Genomic DNA, 18,549 nt, shown 5'->3' on the forward strand with positions numbered 1-18,549 from the left:
GGTCTGCCTGCTGCCGGTGGACAGAGAGGTCTGCCTGCTGCCAGTGGACAGAGAGGTCTGCCTGCTGCCAGTGAAATATATCTCTGTTGAGCTCAGCCTTCAAGGTTCATCTGTAGAAACATCCCCCCTAACTGTGAATGTCCAATATGATGAAGCCATACTGTCTTTATACATTATCTCAGCCAGACTCACACTGTCGTGAAATATCACTAACCTCAGGATGAGGTACAGATGTCTGCACAAACAGTGTATCGATTTATCTCAAAACCAGGTGTGATGATAGTGCAAGACTCTTTAATTATTAAAGCTGCGTGAGGTTCTTTTCTCCCTTCCTATCACATGCACTCAAGTAGAAATACATTGACCATCATGTATTTACATATTTAGAGTTTTCAAAAATAGCATAAAAAAATAGAATTTGAAAACAAATGGGTCTGCACATTCTGTTCCTTTTGCTGTTTTGCAAAGCAGAGAGGCTTCATGAAATTAGAGTAATTTGGTTATACAAAGAAACAGCCTAGGTATAATATACAGTTGAAGTCTGAAGTTTACATACACCTTAGCCAAATACATTTAAACTCAGTTTTTCACAATTCCTGACATTTAATCCAAGTAAAAATTCCCCGTCTAAGGTCAGTTAGGATCATCACTTTATTTTAAGAATGTGAAATGCCAGAATAATAGTAGAGATAATTATTTATTTCAGCTTTTATTTCTTTCATCACATTCCCAGTGGGTCAGAAGTTTACATAAACTCAATTAGTATTTGGTAGCATTGCCTTTAAATTGTTTAACTTGGGTCAAACATTTCGGGTAGCCTTCCACAAGCTTCCCACAATAAGTTGGGTGAATTTTGGCCCGTTCCTCCTGACAGAGCTGGTGTAACTGAATCAGGTTTGTAGGCCTCCTTGCTCGCACACGCTTTTTCAGTTCTGCCCACACATTTTCTATAGGATTGAGATCAGGGCTTTGTGATGGCCACTTCAATACCTTGACTTTGTTGTCCTTAAGCCATTTTGCCACAACTTTGGAAGTATGCTTGGGGTCATTGTCCATTTGGAAGACCCATTTGCGACCAAGCTTTAACTTCCTGACTGATGTCTTGAGATGTTGCTTCAATATATCCACATAATTTTCATTCCTCATGATGCCATCTATTTTGTGAAGTGCACCAGTCCCCCCTGATGCTGCCAACCCCGTGCTTCACGGTTGGGATGGTGTTCTTTATTTTGCAAGCGTCCTCCTTTTTCCTCCAAACATAAAGATGGTCATTATGGCCAAACAGTTGTATTTGTGTTTCATCAGACCAGAGGACATTTCTCCAAAAAGTACGATCTTTGTCCCCATGTGCAGTTGCAAACCGTAGTCTGTCTTTTTTATGGCGGTTTTGGAGCAGTGGCTTCTTCCTTGCTGAGCGGCCTTTCAGGTTATGTCGATATAGGACTTGTTTTACTGTGGATATAGATAATTTTGTACCTGTTTCCTCCAGCATCTTCACAAGGTCCTTTGCTGTTGTTCTGGGATTGATGTGCACTTTTCGCACTAAAGTACGTTAATCTCTAGGAGACAGAACGCGTCTCCTTCCTGAGCGGTATGACGGCTGCGTGGTCCCATGGTGTTTACACTTGCGTACTATTGTTTGTACAGATGAACGTGGTACCTTGATGCATTTGGAAATTGCCCAAGGATGAAACAGACTTGTGGAGGTCTACAATTTTTTTCTGAGGTCTTGGCTGATTTCTTTTGATTTTCCCATGATGTCAAGCAAAGAGGCACTGAGTTTGAAGCTAGGCCTTGAAATACATCCGCAGGTACACCTCCAATTGACTCAAATGATGTCAATTAGCCTATCAGAAGCTTCTAAAGCCATTACATACTTTTCTGGAGTTTTCCAAGCTGTTTAAAGGCACAGTCAACTTAGTGTATGTAAACTTCTGACCCACTGGAATTGTGATACAGTGAATTATAAGTGAAATAATCTGTCTGTAAACATTTGTTGGAAAAATTATGTCCTTTATTATGTCCTAACCGACTTGCCAAATCTATAGTTTGTTAACAAGACATTTGTGGAGTGGTTGAAAAACTAGTTCTAATGACTCCAACCTAAGTGTATTTAAACTGCCGACTTCAACTATAAATCATAAACCAATTTAATTGTCCATTTCTTTCTGCCAATATATCCCAACTTCAAAGGTGCCATTAGACATTTCGTTTAAAAATTTAGTAGAACCCCATTCTGTCTTTACTTGCTGACTGAGAGAAATCAGAGCTCACCGAGCCGACTTTGCTCATTTACCTGTAAATTAAATGTCAATCTCCTAAGGCACTCCTTTACTTTACCCTTTTGTAAACCCTCTCTGTCCCAGCATGTGCAGGGATTTGACTATGCCAAGAAGCACATGGGCCATCAGCAAGGTGAGGAGACCATCTCTGTTACCAAGGAGACGCTGGTTCTGGGCCTCCCGGTGAGAGATGCCCCGTTGTCATTGGACAGGAAGGTGCACCAGGATGGGACCGCCTCTAAAAGACCCCCTTCTGCTGACTTCATCCACAAAGGGTAAGAAGAACACTGAATTAAATTGAAACAGAATGATAGGATCTCTATGAAGAAGAATCCCTGTTTACTATAGATTACCAGAACACATTTGGATTTGTTTGTTGCAATACTTTACGTCCAAAAATATGACAGTCTTGGACAGATTGCATAGAAATCTGCTTAAATCTGCTCATGTTGACTGGCTTACAGTTTGCCTGGGTGTTGCCAATTGCAAGAATCGTAGCCGTCTATCACTCGGAAAAGGCAATAGAAAACAAAAATGGTATTACAAAACATGTGATTCCTGAATGTGTTATTGCCGTGCCACAAAATGAATAGAGCCTCCTCTCTTCCCTCTAGACGGTGTTTAGACAGGCAGCCCAATTCTGATATTTTTTCCCACTAATTGGTCTTTTGACCAATCACACCAGATGTTTTCACATCAGATCTTTGTCATAGCTGATCTGATTGGTCAAAAGACCTGTTAGTGAAAAGAAGATCATAATTGGTCTACCTGTCTAAACGCAGCCAAAGCCAAGCTTGAGCTGCTGTATTGAGCCATCTTTCCTTTGAATTTCCAATGCATAAAAATGCTCATTCTAACACGCTGGAAGAAATGTACAGACTACCAAAGGCCTGATTTTATTTACTGACCCAACCCAAAACATCAGTCATTGTCAGCTGTCAAACAGTTCTACCCTATCTTTGGCTGATTTAGACCCACTTGGGCTTTTTAGTGACATATTTACGGCCGCCATGCTGGAGGTGTGACACGAGTCTGCTGCAATGATTAGTGGGCATTGAAGGCACTGCAGTGCAGACCTGGGTTCAAATGGTATTGTAAATCTTTCAAATGCTTTGAGTATTTGCTTTGCTCTAGCCTGCCTGGAGTATCAGATGAGCGGGGTTTGTAATTTTTGGACTATTCTATTGATTAATTAAGCCAGGCAAGCTCAATCAAACACTGATAAAGTATTGAAAATGATTTAAAATAGTATCTGAACCCAGGTCTGCTGCAGCGGCAGCTGCTGTTCCAGTCACCCTTTGGATGGACCCCAGGGCTCATTCAGACTGGGATTAGCAAGGCTTCACAAGGCTACAAACACATCTCCTCTGCTGCTGTCATTGGAATTCTGCAGTGTGATGATTAAAGAATAAAACGCCTTTGAAAGGGTGCTGAGAATTATAACTGGGAAGACAAACAAGCGGTAAACACATACTGGTGTATAGTGAATGGAGGCTGAACACTGGGCATGGAAACGTGAGTGAGCTACACAGCCTGGAGAGATGCTTCCAGGGCCATGTTTGATTCAGTGTTTTTCTGGCCTCACGTTGACAGGAATACACACATACTTACTCTGTTCTCTCTCTCTCTCTCTCTCTCTCTCTCTCTCTCTCTCTCTCTCTCTCTCTCTCTCTCTCTCTCTCTCTCTCTCTCTCTCTCTCTCTCTCTCTCTCTCTCTCTCTCTCTCTCTCTCTCTCTCTCTCTCTCTCTCTCTCTCTCTCTCGCTCTCTCTCTCTCTCTCTCGCTCTCTCTCCTCTCTCCCTCTCTCCCTCTCTCTCTCTCTCTTTCTATTTCCCTCTCTCTCCCAGTCCGTCTATTTATCACGAGTAGAACGGTACCTCATTATAGAAGCCTCATTAATGCGATTGCGAATGCGGATTCCATTTTGCATTTCTGAATGCATAACACCCTTAGAAATATCTGATTCATACATTCTGAAGAGTGATGTCTATATGAGCTGACATGATGGGTGTGCTTGTTCCCAGCTGTCTTATCTGACATCACATCAGACTGGTGTGTTAGTCACTTGTGTCTGCCTGTTGGTCACTCCTGAAAAGATACCATGGGAGATATTTTGACATTAAGATAGAAGCACCAACTGTTCTAGCCTGTGGCCTTAGCTAGAACACCACCTGTAGAGGTGTCTATGTTGCGCACTGCAGTCAGTCTTCACAGGTTAGAACTGTGGCCAGGGGGCTGTGTGATAGCAGCATTAACCTTGGATAATACTGTATGCATAGAGCTTACCACTGCCTGCCTCTGTTACTATGGTTACCCGCAGCAGGTTGCCAAGCGAGGATGGCTCAGTTACGAGCAACGAATCCGGGAAACTCAACACGGGCAAGAGCTTGGCGGCACGGAGGGCTGCGACACAGAAGAGCACCAAGGAGGATTTGCTGCACAAGAGGAACGGTGAGAGAGAGGAGAGAGGCCATGCTCTGGCTACTGTAGGCTACTGCTGCTTGTCCACACAATGTTATGTCATCACACAGGCTTGAGACACTGTAGGACCAATAGAGAGAGCTAATGAATTGTAAAAAAAACACATGTATGCATGGACGCATGCAGTGCAGGCATGCACACACACACATGCCGCAGGCACTCACACACTCATGCGCGCTCACACTCTCACACACACACACACACACACACACACACACACACACACACACACACACACACACACACACACACACACAGGGAGGCACACACACAGGGAGGCACACACACACACACACGCCCCATGTCTTACTGCAGTAACTCAGGCAGTGTGAGTGGGGATAACAGCAATATCAGTCATAGCTGGGCTAGCTAGTGGTGTGCTAAATAGCAATGTCCTCTCACCCCGGCAGATCCCTACGAGGACCACACTGGCTCACTGCGACTCATCACCATCAAGCCAATGGCGGCCCAGCCCACATACTCCTACCCATCCTCCTCCAGTCACAGCCAGGACTCAGTCATCCTCAATGGGGAGGTGAGACCCCGCCCCCAGCCTGCTGGGAATGATGTCATAAAGAGTCTGCCAGCCTGTCCCAATTTGCTCCCTTCCCTTTGGCCCCAACCCTTTATATGCAGATCTGAAGATAGTTCTGGATAGGTGCAGTAAAAGCACTGTATAATTGGAGCTACTGTATATTGCACTTGGACTACAGATCTGCAAACATCAATGGGTTAGGGCCAAGGGGAAGTAAGAATGGAATTGAAACCGGTTGTTTCTTTATAGGGAAGAGTGACCTCACCAAGTTTACTCATAATACCAAGCAATGCCAAACTAGAATCAATATACAAATGTAATGGATACAAATTACGTCCACAGGCAAACATGGGGCTCAAGCAGAAGTCCGACATCGAACGCTACAGGAACAAACTACGGCAGAAAGCCAAGAGAAAAGGCTACTATGATTTTCCCATCACAGACAATGGCATCCACCCATTCAACCCCAGAGAGAGGCACAGTAGGCATGAGATGGCCAAGGAGCCAATGACTGCTGAGGAGAAGAGGGCCTCCTATGCAGGATGCCACATCAGGAGGTGGGGGAGCATCCACATTTTATAATATGCCAAGAGACATACAGTATGCTATACAGGAAGCATTCATTTCATGTTTGAGTGGGTGTTCAGCGTTTACAGATCCACTGATTTAAAAGTTACTTTTCAAAATGCCTGTGCTGCAGCACCGTTACTTTTACCGGTCGAGAGTATCTGCTGGCGTCACGCTTGACTGCCGCTTCTCCCTGGTACCTGTTGAGTAACTGTCTGAAATATTCCTGTAAGGGTACAGTTATAAGTCAATTTTGTATATCCAGGTTTTCAGTTTAAACCTGTGCTGCAGCGCAGATAAATAATTTAATCAACCCAACTGTAGATGTTGCAGATTACATTTTTTACTGATGATGATGATGATGATGGCTATAATAATGATGACGGCGACTATGATATCCCTACTTTAGGCACCCCCCATCCAGAGAGCCAGCCTACTGGAGCCGTCAGTCCCTGGCCGCCAGCAGCCCTAGCCCCGTGGAGACAGAGATGGACTTGCTGGTCCTCAGGGAGAGGTCCAGAAGAGGCATCCGCAACAGCGGTTATGACGTGAGTCCTCACTGAATATCAGTGCAGTATGTCGTCCATTGTAAGACATCCATGAGATATAAATGTCCTTAAATGTACGCCGTACTGCTGAAGTAACTGCAGGGTGAATGTCCTAAAATGAACACCATACTACTGGAGTCACTGCAGGGGCAAAGGTGGTTGAGCCTACAGAAGTTCTGATACTGGGGTGCAATAACCTAGAGAAAACCCTAGGACAAAGCCAGCCCCATTATACCTACCTCTCCCAATATTCACTTTAAGCTCCATGGCTCAAATGAAGAGGATTGCCTTCAGCCGAACTTTAAAACCTCCATCTAGCGCAGCGGTGGAGCCCGTTCTTTATGCTGCCTGAACCTTGCTGAATGTCAATGACAGTGAATATGATTTATAGCCTGTTCGGTGATTTAGATGGGAAATTCAATACCAGTTAATAGCTCTGAATGTTCTGAGCTTTTAAATTGCAAATGGATAACCCTGTATGTGTGCGATTCGGTGTGTGTGTGTGTGTATTCGTCTTCCTGTGAGTCAGGCGGAGCCAGAGACGTTCCAGGAGACCAATGTGGACCGACTGATGAGCTCCCTGGGTTATGGTGGAAGCCATCAGGTCAAAGGTCTCTCGGACTCGTCCACTCTGAGCTCTCAGCCCTCCATCGACGAGGTCCGGCAGCAGATGCATATCCTGCTGGGTAATGCCTTTGGACTGGCTGCAGACGAGCCTCCGCCTGGCAGCCACCACCACCACCACCACCCTCACCCCCACCTCCACAGTTCCTACAATCCCAGCCACACCAGCGCCTATTCCGAGGGGGTGACCAGCGCTCCTGGCACCATGAACCACCCATGCGGAGGAGGCCACCAGAGCGGGTCTGCCTACGGGCCGGAAATCCACCAGTGTAGCTTACCCAAGCCTGTGAGAGCATTGATTGACTGTGCAATGTAAAAATCCTGAATGCTATTGTAGAAAATCAACATGTGTCGAGTGAGTAGCTGTATAGTACATCTGTTTAAACACCCACACCCTGATTTAACTATGTTGTGTGTGTGTGTTGTGCTTGGTGCTGCAGGGCTTCAGGTTCGCTCAGCTTCCTGACATGGGCGTTGGACCCCCACCTCCTCTGATACCTTCAAGACCCGGACCACCTACCGGGACCTCAATGAGGCGGTACGAACCCCCCTCCTCCTCCTCCCTTCAACACTCCTCTAGCTGTCAAAAAGACAGTAAACGGATGAACATAACATGCATTCTAATATATTCACATCCTCACAATGCTAAACATGCTGTCGTGACTTTAATTATTGTGATGGCTATTATTTATCGAATAATTACCTACTATGTTGAATTGTTACTAGATTAAATTAATGATTTAACAATGAAGTCATTAAGAATTTGGGGCACCACGGGAAAAGTCGTTTAACAAGTTACCGTTTCCCGAATTAACTCTAAAGATATCTAGATATCTCTTATCATTTAACAGTCATTTATTAATAATTTACCTCATATAAGTCTCATTCTGAAAGTCGTAGACTCTTTAAGTCTGCACGAACCCGGGTCTTACTGATCATTCCGTACCACACAAATTAATTTAATTATTTATTTTCGAACTAATAAAAATTATAACACAAGATACAAACACGTACACGGTATAGGTAGGGATTATAAACGTAATACAATGAAAACTGGTCCCTAGCGGACTAACACAATATGACACTTGTTACAAAAGATGGCGAGTTAAAGAGAGAGAAAAAACACTTGGATACACATGGACCTACCCTCACAGTAATCCTAATACTTTGCCCCGAACTGTCACCCGTTTGGGAAGAAAAGTAATGTATGTATTTACATGTTGGAGGTCTTCGTCATGTATCTCTGTTGGACCCAGGCCTTCATGGGAAGGGTTCGATTGGGCCTTCTCTTTTGGATGGCCTTTCAGATGTAAGGCTCAGATTGTCCACAAGAGGTCACAATGTCCTTCTTCTTAGTTGTATGTTTACTTTCACTCGTCTGGAAGTGGTCTTCTGAGGATGGCTAATCAGCCGTGTCGATGATCCCCTGTGGGGTGATGAGAGCAGTGTAGTAGACGATGGTTTGAAGAGAGTAACAGGATGGTCCCACTTAAATTCACCTTCTTAGATACAGTACTTAGAACAGCTACTCAGCCATAACATTGATTGTTAGTGGAGGCAACTTTGTCGTCTTCACCTCGTGTTGATTTTCAGGGTCGGGACCAATATGGACAAAAGCTGCAGCTTGAGGTCTGTCTAGTTTGATCTGATCATTCTTATCTCAATATTTTATGCACTCTGGTAAAGAGGGGCGTTTCCATCATAATGACACGTTCTCTGAGCTCCCTCGGGCATGGCTAGTTATGAGGCAAAAATATTATCATCACTATGATTTTGTTAGAAAGCTGAAATCACATTCCTATCTTCACGAAAACATTGTCTTCCTCCTTGATATTTTCTACCCAAGGTAAAGGAAGTAAACCTGATATACACAGTGTAAACGCTCTTCAAGTCACAATGTTTTCATTATAACACCTTTATACCATTTTTAATGACATCACAAAATATGCATTAATTTTCCATATTCCATTTCTCATCATTCCCAACATTTGGATGTTGAAATATTTTGTCCTAATGTTCATTGTTGGATGTTGAAGTTTTTGTGCGGCAAAAAGTATCTGAAACAAAGGCATTCCTTTCACCATACTAGAGTGCCAGAGATAGATCCTCCTCCTCTCTAATTTATGGCAGAATTAAGGTATTAAGACCGGCACAGCCCCCCTGTGGGTAAGAGTGTCTGGTTGTTGTCAGCCATTTGCCAAGCTGATGTGAGGCCTTTGATCCTCACCCAGGGAGAGTCATGACAATGCTCAACCTACTACTTTTTTGAAGGTCTACTTGTAACTAGTGTACTGTATCCTTGTAGTGCATCCTTGTTTTTTCTACTGCTTAAAGGGAAACCAAAAAAAATAATAGACTTCATATTCATCATCTCCAGCACCACCCCAACATCAACATATGTGAAAATGGTGCGTTTCTATGTTTTGTAGTAAAAAAGATAGAGGAAGATAAGGGTTTCCAATTACATCATCGGTGTGCATTGTGTGATTTTGACCAATTGTGAGTAGGCATTGCCTACTAATTGTCTACTAATCGGTTGATGATGTCATTGGAAACACTTGTCTTTATCTTTTTTACTACAAAACATAGAAATGCGCCATTTTCACATAATATGTTGGTGTTGATGTTGGGATGGTGCTGGAGATGATGAATAGTTAAGAAGAAAAATTGTGAAGTTTCCCTTTAACATGTGGCTTTGGATGTTATACTGTTAACACATTGTGTTGTAATTCTACTCTGAGCTGTATTTTTTTCTGAATCATTTAAAGCAAACGGCATCTTCATTTGAATGCCGTGCTGCAGATAATTGACTGTTAACGGGTTTGCGTGTGAGGTATACAGGCCAACCAGTGGTGAGACTTATGAATTACACGGCTTTTGTCTTTGTTTCCCCTTCTGCAGTTCTACACCCGATGTCAGCCTGAAGCCTCGTGTTTCCGAGGCCACTGAGATGCAGAGTCAGCACAATGGTGCCCCCTATCTGCCTATCAACAGAGCGCCCTTCCCTGCTGTTACTGTTGACCAGTCCGTGACCAGCTACTCAGGTCAGAATAATAAATATTATATATACAGTGAGGGAAAAAGGTATTTGATCCCCTGCTGATTTTGTACATTTGCCCACTGACAAAGACATGATCAGTCTATAATTTTAATGGAGGTTTATTTGAACAGTGAGAGACAGAATAACAACAAAAAAATAAAGAAAAACGCATGTCAGAAATGTTATGAATTGATTTGCATTTGAATGTGGGAAATAAGTATTTGACCCCTCTGCAAAACATGACTTAGTACTTGGTGGCAAAACCCTTGTTGGCAATCACAGAGGTCAGACGTTTCTTGTAGTTGGCCACCAGGTTTGCACACATCTCAGGAGGGATTTTGTCCCACTCCTCTTTGCAGATCTTCTCCAAGTCATTAAGTTTTCGAGGCTGACGTTTGGCAACTCAAACCTTCAGCTCCCTCCACAGAATTTCTATGGGATTAAGGTCTGGAGACTGGCTAGGCCACTCCAGGACCTTAATGTGCTTCTTCTTGAGCCACTCCTTTGTTGCCTTGGCCGTGTGTTTTGGGTCATTGTCATGCTGGAATACCCATCCACGACCCATTAACAATGCCCTGGCTGAGGGAAGGAGGTTCTCACCCAAGATTTGACAGTACATGGCCCTGTCCATCGTCCCTTTGATGCGGTGAAGTTGTCCTGTCCCCTTAGCAGAAAAACACCCCCAAAGCATAATGTTTCCACCTCCATGTTTGACGGTGGGGATGGTGTTCTTGGGGTCATAGGCAGCATTCCTCCTCCTCCAAACATGGCGAGTTGAGTTGATACCAAAGAGCTCGATTTTGGTCTCATCTGACCACAACATTTTGACCCAGTTCTCCTTTGAATCATTCAGATGTTCATTGGCAAACTTCAGACGGGCCTCTATATGTGCTTTCTTGAGCAGGGGGACCTTGCGGGCGCTGCAGCATTTCAGTCCTTCACGGCGTAGTGTGTTACCAATTGTTTTCTTGGTAACTATGGTCCCAGCTGCCTTGAGATCATTGACAAGATCCTCCTGTGTAGTTCTGGGCTGATTCCTCACCATTCTCATGATCATTGCAACTCCACGAGGTGAGATCTTGCTAGGAGCCCCAGGCTGAGGGAGATTGACAGTTATTTTGTGTTTCTTCCATTTGCGAATATTCGCACCAACTGTTGTCACCTTCTCACCAAGCTACTTGGCGATGGTCTTGTAGCCCATTCCAGCCTTGTGTAGGTCTACAATCTTGTCCCTGACATCCTAGGAGAGCTCTTTGGTCTTGGCCATGGTGGAGAGTTTGGAATCTGATTGATTGATTTATTCTGTGGACAGGTGTCTTTTATACAGGTAACAAACTGAGATTAGGAGCACTCCCTTTAAGAGTGTGCTCCTAATCTCAGCTCGTTACCTGTATAAAAGACACCTGGGAGCCAGAAATCTTTCTGATTGAGAGGGGGTCAAATACTTATTTCCCTCATTAAAATGCAAATCAATTTATAACATTTTTGACATGCGTTTTTCTGGATTTTGTTGTTGTTATTCTGTCTCTCACTGTTCAAATAAACCTACCATTAAAATTATAGACTGATCATGTCTTTGTCAGTGGGCAAACATACAAAATCAGCAGGGGATCAAATACTTTTTTCCCTCACTGTATATATAAATATATATACTACCAGTCAAAAGTTTGGACACACCTACTCATTCAATGGTTTTTCTTTATTTGTACAATGTTTTACATTGTAGAATAATAGTGAAGACATCAAAACTATGAAATAACACATATGGAATCATGTAGTAACCAAATCAAAATATATTTTAGATAAATATACTTCAAATAGCCACCCTTGATGACAGCTCTTTTCACACTATTGGCATTATCTCAACCAGCTTCATGAGGTAGTCACCTGGAATGCATTTCAATTAACAGGTTTGCCTTCTTAAAAGTGAATTCGTGGAATTTATTTCCTTCTTAATGCATTTCAGCCAACCAGTTGTGTTGTGACAAGGTAGGGGGGGAGGGGGTATATAGAAGATAGCCCTGTTTGGTAAAAGACCAAGTCCATATTATGGCAAGAACAGCTCAAATAAGAAAAGAGAAATGACAGTCCATCATTGCTTAAATATATGAAGGTCAGTCAATATGGAACATTTCAAGAACTTTGCAGTCGCAAAAACCTTCAAGCGCTATGATCAAACTGTCTCTCATGAGGACCGCCACAGGAATGGAAGACCCAGAGTTACCTCTGCTGCAGAGGATAAGTTCATTAGAGTTACCAGCCTCAGAAATTGCAGCCCAAATAAATGCTTCACAGAGTTCAAGTCACAGACACATCTCAACATCAACTGCTCAGAGGGGACTGTGTGAATCAAGCCTTCATGGTCGATTTGCTGCAAAAAAATCACTACTAAATGACACCAATAAGAAGAAGAGACCAGCTTGGGCCAAGAAACACGAGCAATGGACATTAGACAGGTGGAAATGTGTCCTTTGGTCTGGAGTCCAAATTGGAGATTTATGGTTCCAACCGTCGTGGCTTGTGAGATGGTGTTGGTGAACGGATGATCTCTGCATGTGTAGTTCCCACCGTAAAGCATGGAGGAGGAGGTGTTATGGTGTGGGGGTGCTTTGCTGGTGACACAGTCTGTGATTTATTTAGAATTCAAGGCACACTTAACCAGTATGGCTACCACAGCGTTCTGCAGCAATACGCCATCCCATCTGGTTTGGGCTTAGTGGGACTATCATTTGTTTTTCAACAGGACAATAACCCAACACACCTCCAGGCTGTGTAAGGGCTATTTTACCAAGAAGGAGAGTGATGGAGTGCTGCATCAGATGACCTGGCCTCCACAATCCCCCGACCTCAACCCAATTGAGATGGTTTGGGATGAGTCGGATGGCAGAGTGAAGGAAAAGCAGCCAACAAGTGCTAAGCATAGGTGGGAACTCCTTCAAGACTTTTGGAAAAGCATTCCAGGTGAAGCTGGTTGAGAGAATGCCAAGAGTGTGCAAAGCTGTCATCAAGGCAAAGGCTGTCTATTTGAAGAATCTCAAATATAAAATATATTTTGATTTGTTTAACACTTTTTGGGTTACTACATGATTCCATATGTGTTATTTAATAATTTTGCTGTCTTCACTATTATTCTATAACGTCGAAAATAGTAAAAATAAAGAAAAACCCTGGAATGGGTAGGTGTGTCCAAACTTTTGACTGGTACTGTATAATATACATAAGGCATATGTGTATCTTTCTCTGTCAAATTGCTTCAGTTCACTCATTCAAGCCTCTGATTGGCTAAACACTGCTTATCTCTATAGGAAACCCAATTACAGCGGTCTACGCCATATCAGCCAACCGCCCTGGTTACTCAGACTACTTTGTCATGCCTCCACCATCGTCGTATGGAAGCCCATCCTGGATGTCCTACCCACCAGAACCCGAGGACATCCCACTCCAGTGGAATGATACTGTAAATACTGTTAGTATCTGAACCAGACAATATCCTCTGATATTGTGTCTATATAACTCTGATGGTTTGATCTGGATTTCTACTCACTATTAGTCCCTGTTTAAATCAGTCTCTTCTCTTTGCAGAACCCGTGTCATTTAGAAACTATTTGTTGAGATTACATGATCTTTGGAGCTGAGTGGAGACAGCATATATTTTGGTGGGCACACACACACTTCGTAACACAACACAGCATTTTCCGATCAAATATTCAGGGTTGTTGTGGCTCATTTCCGCTCATTCCATTTCCTTCTCTTTTGTCTTCCAGGTGTCCTTTTGGTTAGGCAGTAGGGCCTCCCTCCCTCACATTGAGTAGCCCTGGACTCGAGCATCCCGCCCTGCCCTTCACCCCTGGCCCTGGCTACTGGCCCCCTGGCCTGCCTCCTCAGCCCAGCCAGGCCCTCTCTGCTCTGCTGTCTGAGCCCCAGGTCTCCCAGACCTCACAGCCTCCATGTCAACTGCCACCAGCTAGCAGAGGATGGCCTAGACTACAGTACAGCAGAACTATCCCCCATGGTAGTGCCACATACAGCCTCTACCCTGGTCCACACCATCCAACGACAGGGCTGGCAAAGCTGGACTAACTAACTGTGCTTTTTGATTATCCAAATTCCTTAATGGACAGAAGAGTTGTACCTACTACTGGTGGTTTATGTGTATTTAAAAAACTAACTTACTCTCTCAGTTTCAGTTTTTGGATATTTGTCATTTACTTTCATGCTTTACTTATTTTTCAAAGGGGAAATAATCTAGTGAGTGTATGTTGTACGCTCACCTTATTAAAAGGCTTTGGTGTGAGTGGCTATGTCATTCTGTATTTTTAAAATGTACTCATTACCTTTTCCCCATCAGATTACAGTAAAAAACAACGGTCACCTGTTCTGCCATTCATATGTTTATGAGGTTTGTCTACTAACCATGATTATGAAAAGCTGAATAGATTTGTATATTGCAGCACACAAATGATCTTACAATTGTTCTTTACTCGCAAGTGTTATGTTTTTGTATTTTGAGATTTTGACATATTGGGTCATATCAATCCACTGGACAGAGCGGTAATGAGGATGAGTGTTGGATGGGCCACAGGTGTATTGATTAAATATATTATGTAACATGTTAACATGAATTATTGAAGAGACTTATGCAAGTAGTGAGAGAGAGCGAGAGAGAGAGAGATTTGCTGTATATTTTGACACAATTTTCTTTAGACATGTTGACTTGCTTTACTGCATTTTCAAATTTGAAGGATGGTCAGATTGCTTTCAACCCTATTTTCTAATTTGTCAAGGGTACCGGCACAAGATCACATAGTGTAAAACAAATACCACATTTCGAATGTATTCATGTAGGTGCATATGCTGGTATATGCACAATTACTCACTCGGTCATAACATAAGCAAAAGATAATTCTATGTTTTACTAGTATTTACTGAGTTGCCTGGATTTCAAAACAAGGAAAATGTGATGGCTAGGGCCCTTTACCATGTACTGTACATGCTACTAGTTGAGTTCATCAGTGCAGTTAAGTGTAGATCAACAGCCACCAAAAGATGCTACCAGACTTGACGATGTGTATTACTGCGCTGATATTGCATATCTGATAATGACATAGCATTGGAAAAGTTCTCACACTTAGAAATAGTGACAGAATAAGGTATAATCAATGTCATATAATAGGAAATAGAAAATACAGTTTGGTCTATCACAATGTAGGTACGATATTAGTTTAGTATGGATTAGACAAACATAGCACTTTCTCAGATGACCTGACCCTACACAACTGCAGTAGCAATGCAAATACTTTGTTAAGCATGCAATATTCATATTTTAAATATTAGAATAACCTTTTTTTTTTCTTTTTTTTGTCATACTCAATGATAATGTTGCAAATGCAAAGTCAGTATGTAGTCCATTAGTTTGACTGGGTAGGTGTCTTAAAATGGACCTCAACTGTTGCTACCCAGTTTGACAAATGTTATTTTACTATTTTTCTACACAATGATGAATCAATTATTTTTGGGAGATGTAGTTCTAAAAGTTTAAGCGTAATAATCCAAAGGAAATATGATAAAATGTAAAAAGCTGAAATGTCTATGATTTGCTCTGTAATACTACATACTGTTTTCAGCTCTACTCATACATTTGTAAAAATTCCTCTACCTGATTTATTCACAATTAAGTTTCACTCAACAACGTGGATGAGACTTGAAAAGCAATCATAATGTAGCCTATAAATTGAACATCTTGGCCTTTATCAAGCACAAACAATCTGGTTGATGCTTGGAATCATCATCATTATCACTTGTATCGCTAAAAGACAAAAGGTACTCTCATTTGTTGAAAATAATATCATTGGTATGCTCAGTTACCCATATTTGAAGCTAATGAATGGAAAATATGATTGATTAAAACAGTCAAAAGGAACATAATGAAAGAGTTGACACAAGTTGATGTACTGTTGATGCGTCTTTTACCAGATGCATTTCTGAGATGGAATGTGATTATAGGTCCCTGAGGTTTCTGAAGGCACAGCAATTTGAATCATGTCATGCAGAATGCAGTTGGATGTAGTTATGCAGAATTTGGGTGAAATAAAAACCAATAAATTACAACTTAGAATTTGTTTCTTGTGTGGAACATTACAGTTTACAACCCTGAATAAAGAATATCTAGGGGAGAATGGGGTACGTTGAGACATTCTTTACATTCAGCTTACCTACGGGAAATATAGTATTCTTTCTAACAAAGATATCTACTGTACATATATTTCAGGATGTTGTATATCCCTGGAAATAATCAGAATTCGTGTAAACATAACAGTTTTGAAAACATAGCTTGTCCAAAAAAAGTGTTCTCTTGGCACAACTTACCCCGGGTATGAGGTATATTGAGCAAAGGGACAGGGTAAGTTGAGCCGGCTTGGGGTAAGTGGGTGGTGGTGTCCTGTGACAGTGGTTGATGGTGCTGGTAGGTCAAAGTTGAATTCATGGAATGTTGTTGTGGTACAGTGAGGGAAAAAAGTATTTGATCCCCTGCTGATTTTGTACGTTTGCCCACTGACAAAGAAATGATAAGTCTATAATTTTAATGGTAGGTTTATTTGAACAGTGAGAGACAGAATAACAACAAAAAAATCCAGAAAAACGCATGTCAAAAATGTTAGAAATTGATTTACATTTTAATGAGGGAAATAAGTATTTGACCCCTCTGCAAAACATGACTTAGCACTTGGTGGCAAAACCCTTGTTGGCAATCACAGAGGTCAGACATTTCTTGTAGTTGGCCACCAGGTTTGCACACATCTCAGGAGGGATTTTGTCCCACTCCTCTTTGCAGATCTTCTCCAAGTCATTAAGGTTTCGAGGCTGACGTTTGGCAACTCGAACCTTCAGCTCCCTACACAGATTTTCTATGGGATTAAGGTCTGGAGACTGGCTAGGCCACTCCAGGACCTTAATGGGCTTCTTCTTGAGCCACTCCTCTGTTGCCTTGGCTGTGTGTTTTGGGTCATTGTCATGCTGGAATACCCATCCACGACCCATTTTCAATGTCCTGGCTGAGGGAAGGAGGATCTCACCCAAGATTTGATGGTACATGGCCCCGTCCATCGTCCCTTTGATGCGGTGAAGTTGTCCTGCCCCCTTAGCATAAAAACACCCCCAAAGCATAATGTTTCCACCTCCATGTTTGACGGTGGGGATGATGTTCTTGGGGTTATAGGCAGCAATCATCCTCCTCCAAACATGGCGAGTTGAGTTGTTGCCAAAGAGCTCCATTTTGGTCTCATCTGACCACAACACTTTCACCCAGTTCTCCTCTGAATCATTCAGATGTTCATTGGCAAACTTCAGACGGGCATGTATATGTGCTTTCTTGAGCAGGGGGACCTTGCGGGCGCTGCAGGATTTCAGTCCTTCACGGCGTAGTGTGTTACCAATTGTTTTCTTGGTGACTATGGTCCCAGCCGCCTTGAGATCATTGACAAGATCCTCCCGTGTAGTTCTGGGCTGATTCCTCACCGTTCACATGATCATTGCAACTCCACGAGGTGAGATCTTGCATGGAGCCCCAGGCCGAGGGAGATCGAGGGAGATTGACAGTTATTTTGTGTTTCTTCCATTTGCGAATAATCGCACCAACTGTTGTCACCTTCTCACCAAGCTGCTTGGAGATGGTCTTGTAGCCCATTCCAGCCTTGTGTAGGTCTACAATCTTGTCCCTGACATCCTTGGAGAGCTCTTTGGTCTTGGCCATGGTGGCGAGTTTGGAATCTGATTGATTGATTGCTTCTGTGGACAGGTGTCTTTTATACAGGTAACAAGCTGAGATTAGGAGCACTCCCTTTAAGAGTGTGCTCCTAATCTCAGCTCATTACCTGTATAAAAGACACCTGGGAGCCAGAAATCTTTCTGATTGAGAGGGGGTCAAATACTTATTTCCCTCATTAAAATGCAAATCAATTTATAACATTTTTTACATGCGTTCTTCTGGATTTTGTTGTTGTTATTCTGTCTCTCACTGTTCAAATAAACCTACCATTAAAATGATAGACTGATCATTTCATTGTCAGTGGGCAAACATACAAAATCAGCAGGGGATCAAATACTTTTTTCCCTCACTGTATATTGTATATCATAAATGTGCACCTACATTTAGATATAGATCTCTGTTCAATATCACTTACCCTTCCATTTCACATTTACGTCATTTAGCAGACACTCTTATCCAGCTCAACGGCACTTCGACAGATTTTTCATCTAGTTGGCTCGGGGATTCAAACCTTACCTTACTCCACCCACTCTCAACTTACCCCAGGGCAAACGTTTTGACTGTATTGGCCCACACAGCTACAAGGATGCACTTTCATGCTAGGTTTAGAACCTCATATTGTAGCTTATAGAGACCCCAACTGATGTATAAAACTATCTTAAAACTATCTACTTTTGGTTTAGATACAATCATCATGAAACCTATAA

General features: G+C 42.5%; 1 protein-coding gene across 1 annotated transcript in view; it reads left to right on the forward strand.

Annotated features, from left to right (window-relative positions):
* LOC311137250 (UPF0606 protein KIAA1549L-like) overlaps positions 1-13,689 on the forward strand; it is a gene marked incomplete at both ends in the record, with an annotated part of 50,456 nt that extends 36,767 nt beyond the window's left edge. Inside the window, 10 exons of the mRNA XM_084171639.1 lie at positions 2,367-2,557; positions 4,603-4,733; positions 5,174-5,298; positions 5,641-5,855; positions 6,275-6,413; positions 6,943-7,323; positions 7,478-7,575; positions 9,939-10,081; positions 13,383-13,543; positions 13,660-13,689. Coding sequence (XP_084027765.1) covers positions 2,367-2,557; positions 4,603-4,733; positions 5,174-5,298; positions 5,641-5,855; positions 6,275-6,413; positions 6,943-7,323; positions 7,478-7,575; positions 9,939-10,081; positions 13,383-13,543; positions 13,660-13,689 — 1,614 coding nt within the window. The remainder of the gene's footprint in view (positions 1-2,366; positions 2,558-4,602; positions 4,734-5,173; positions 5,299-5,640; positions 5,856-6,274; positions 6,414-6,942; positions 7,324-7,477; positions 7,576-9,938; positions 10,082-13,382; positions 13,544-13,659) is intronic.
* Between the last annotated feature and the right edge of the window lie 4,860 nt (positions 13,690-18,549).

This window comes from Coregonus lavaretus, assembly GCF_964263955.1.
Source record: "Coregonus lavaretus genome assembly, chromosome: 11".
Lineage (NCBI taxonomy): Eukaryota > Metazoa > Chordata > Actinopteri > Salmoniformes > Salmonidae > Coregonus > Coregonus lavaretus.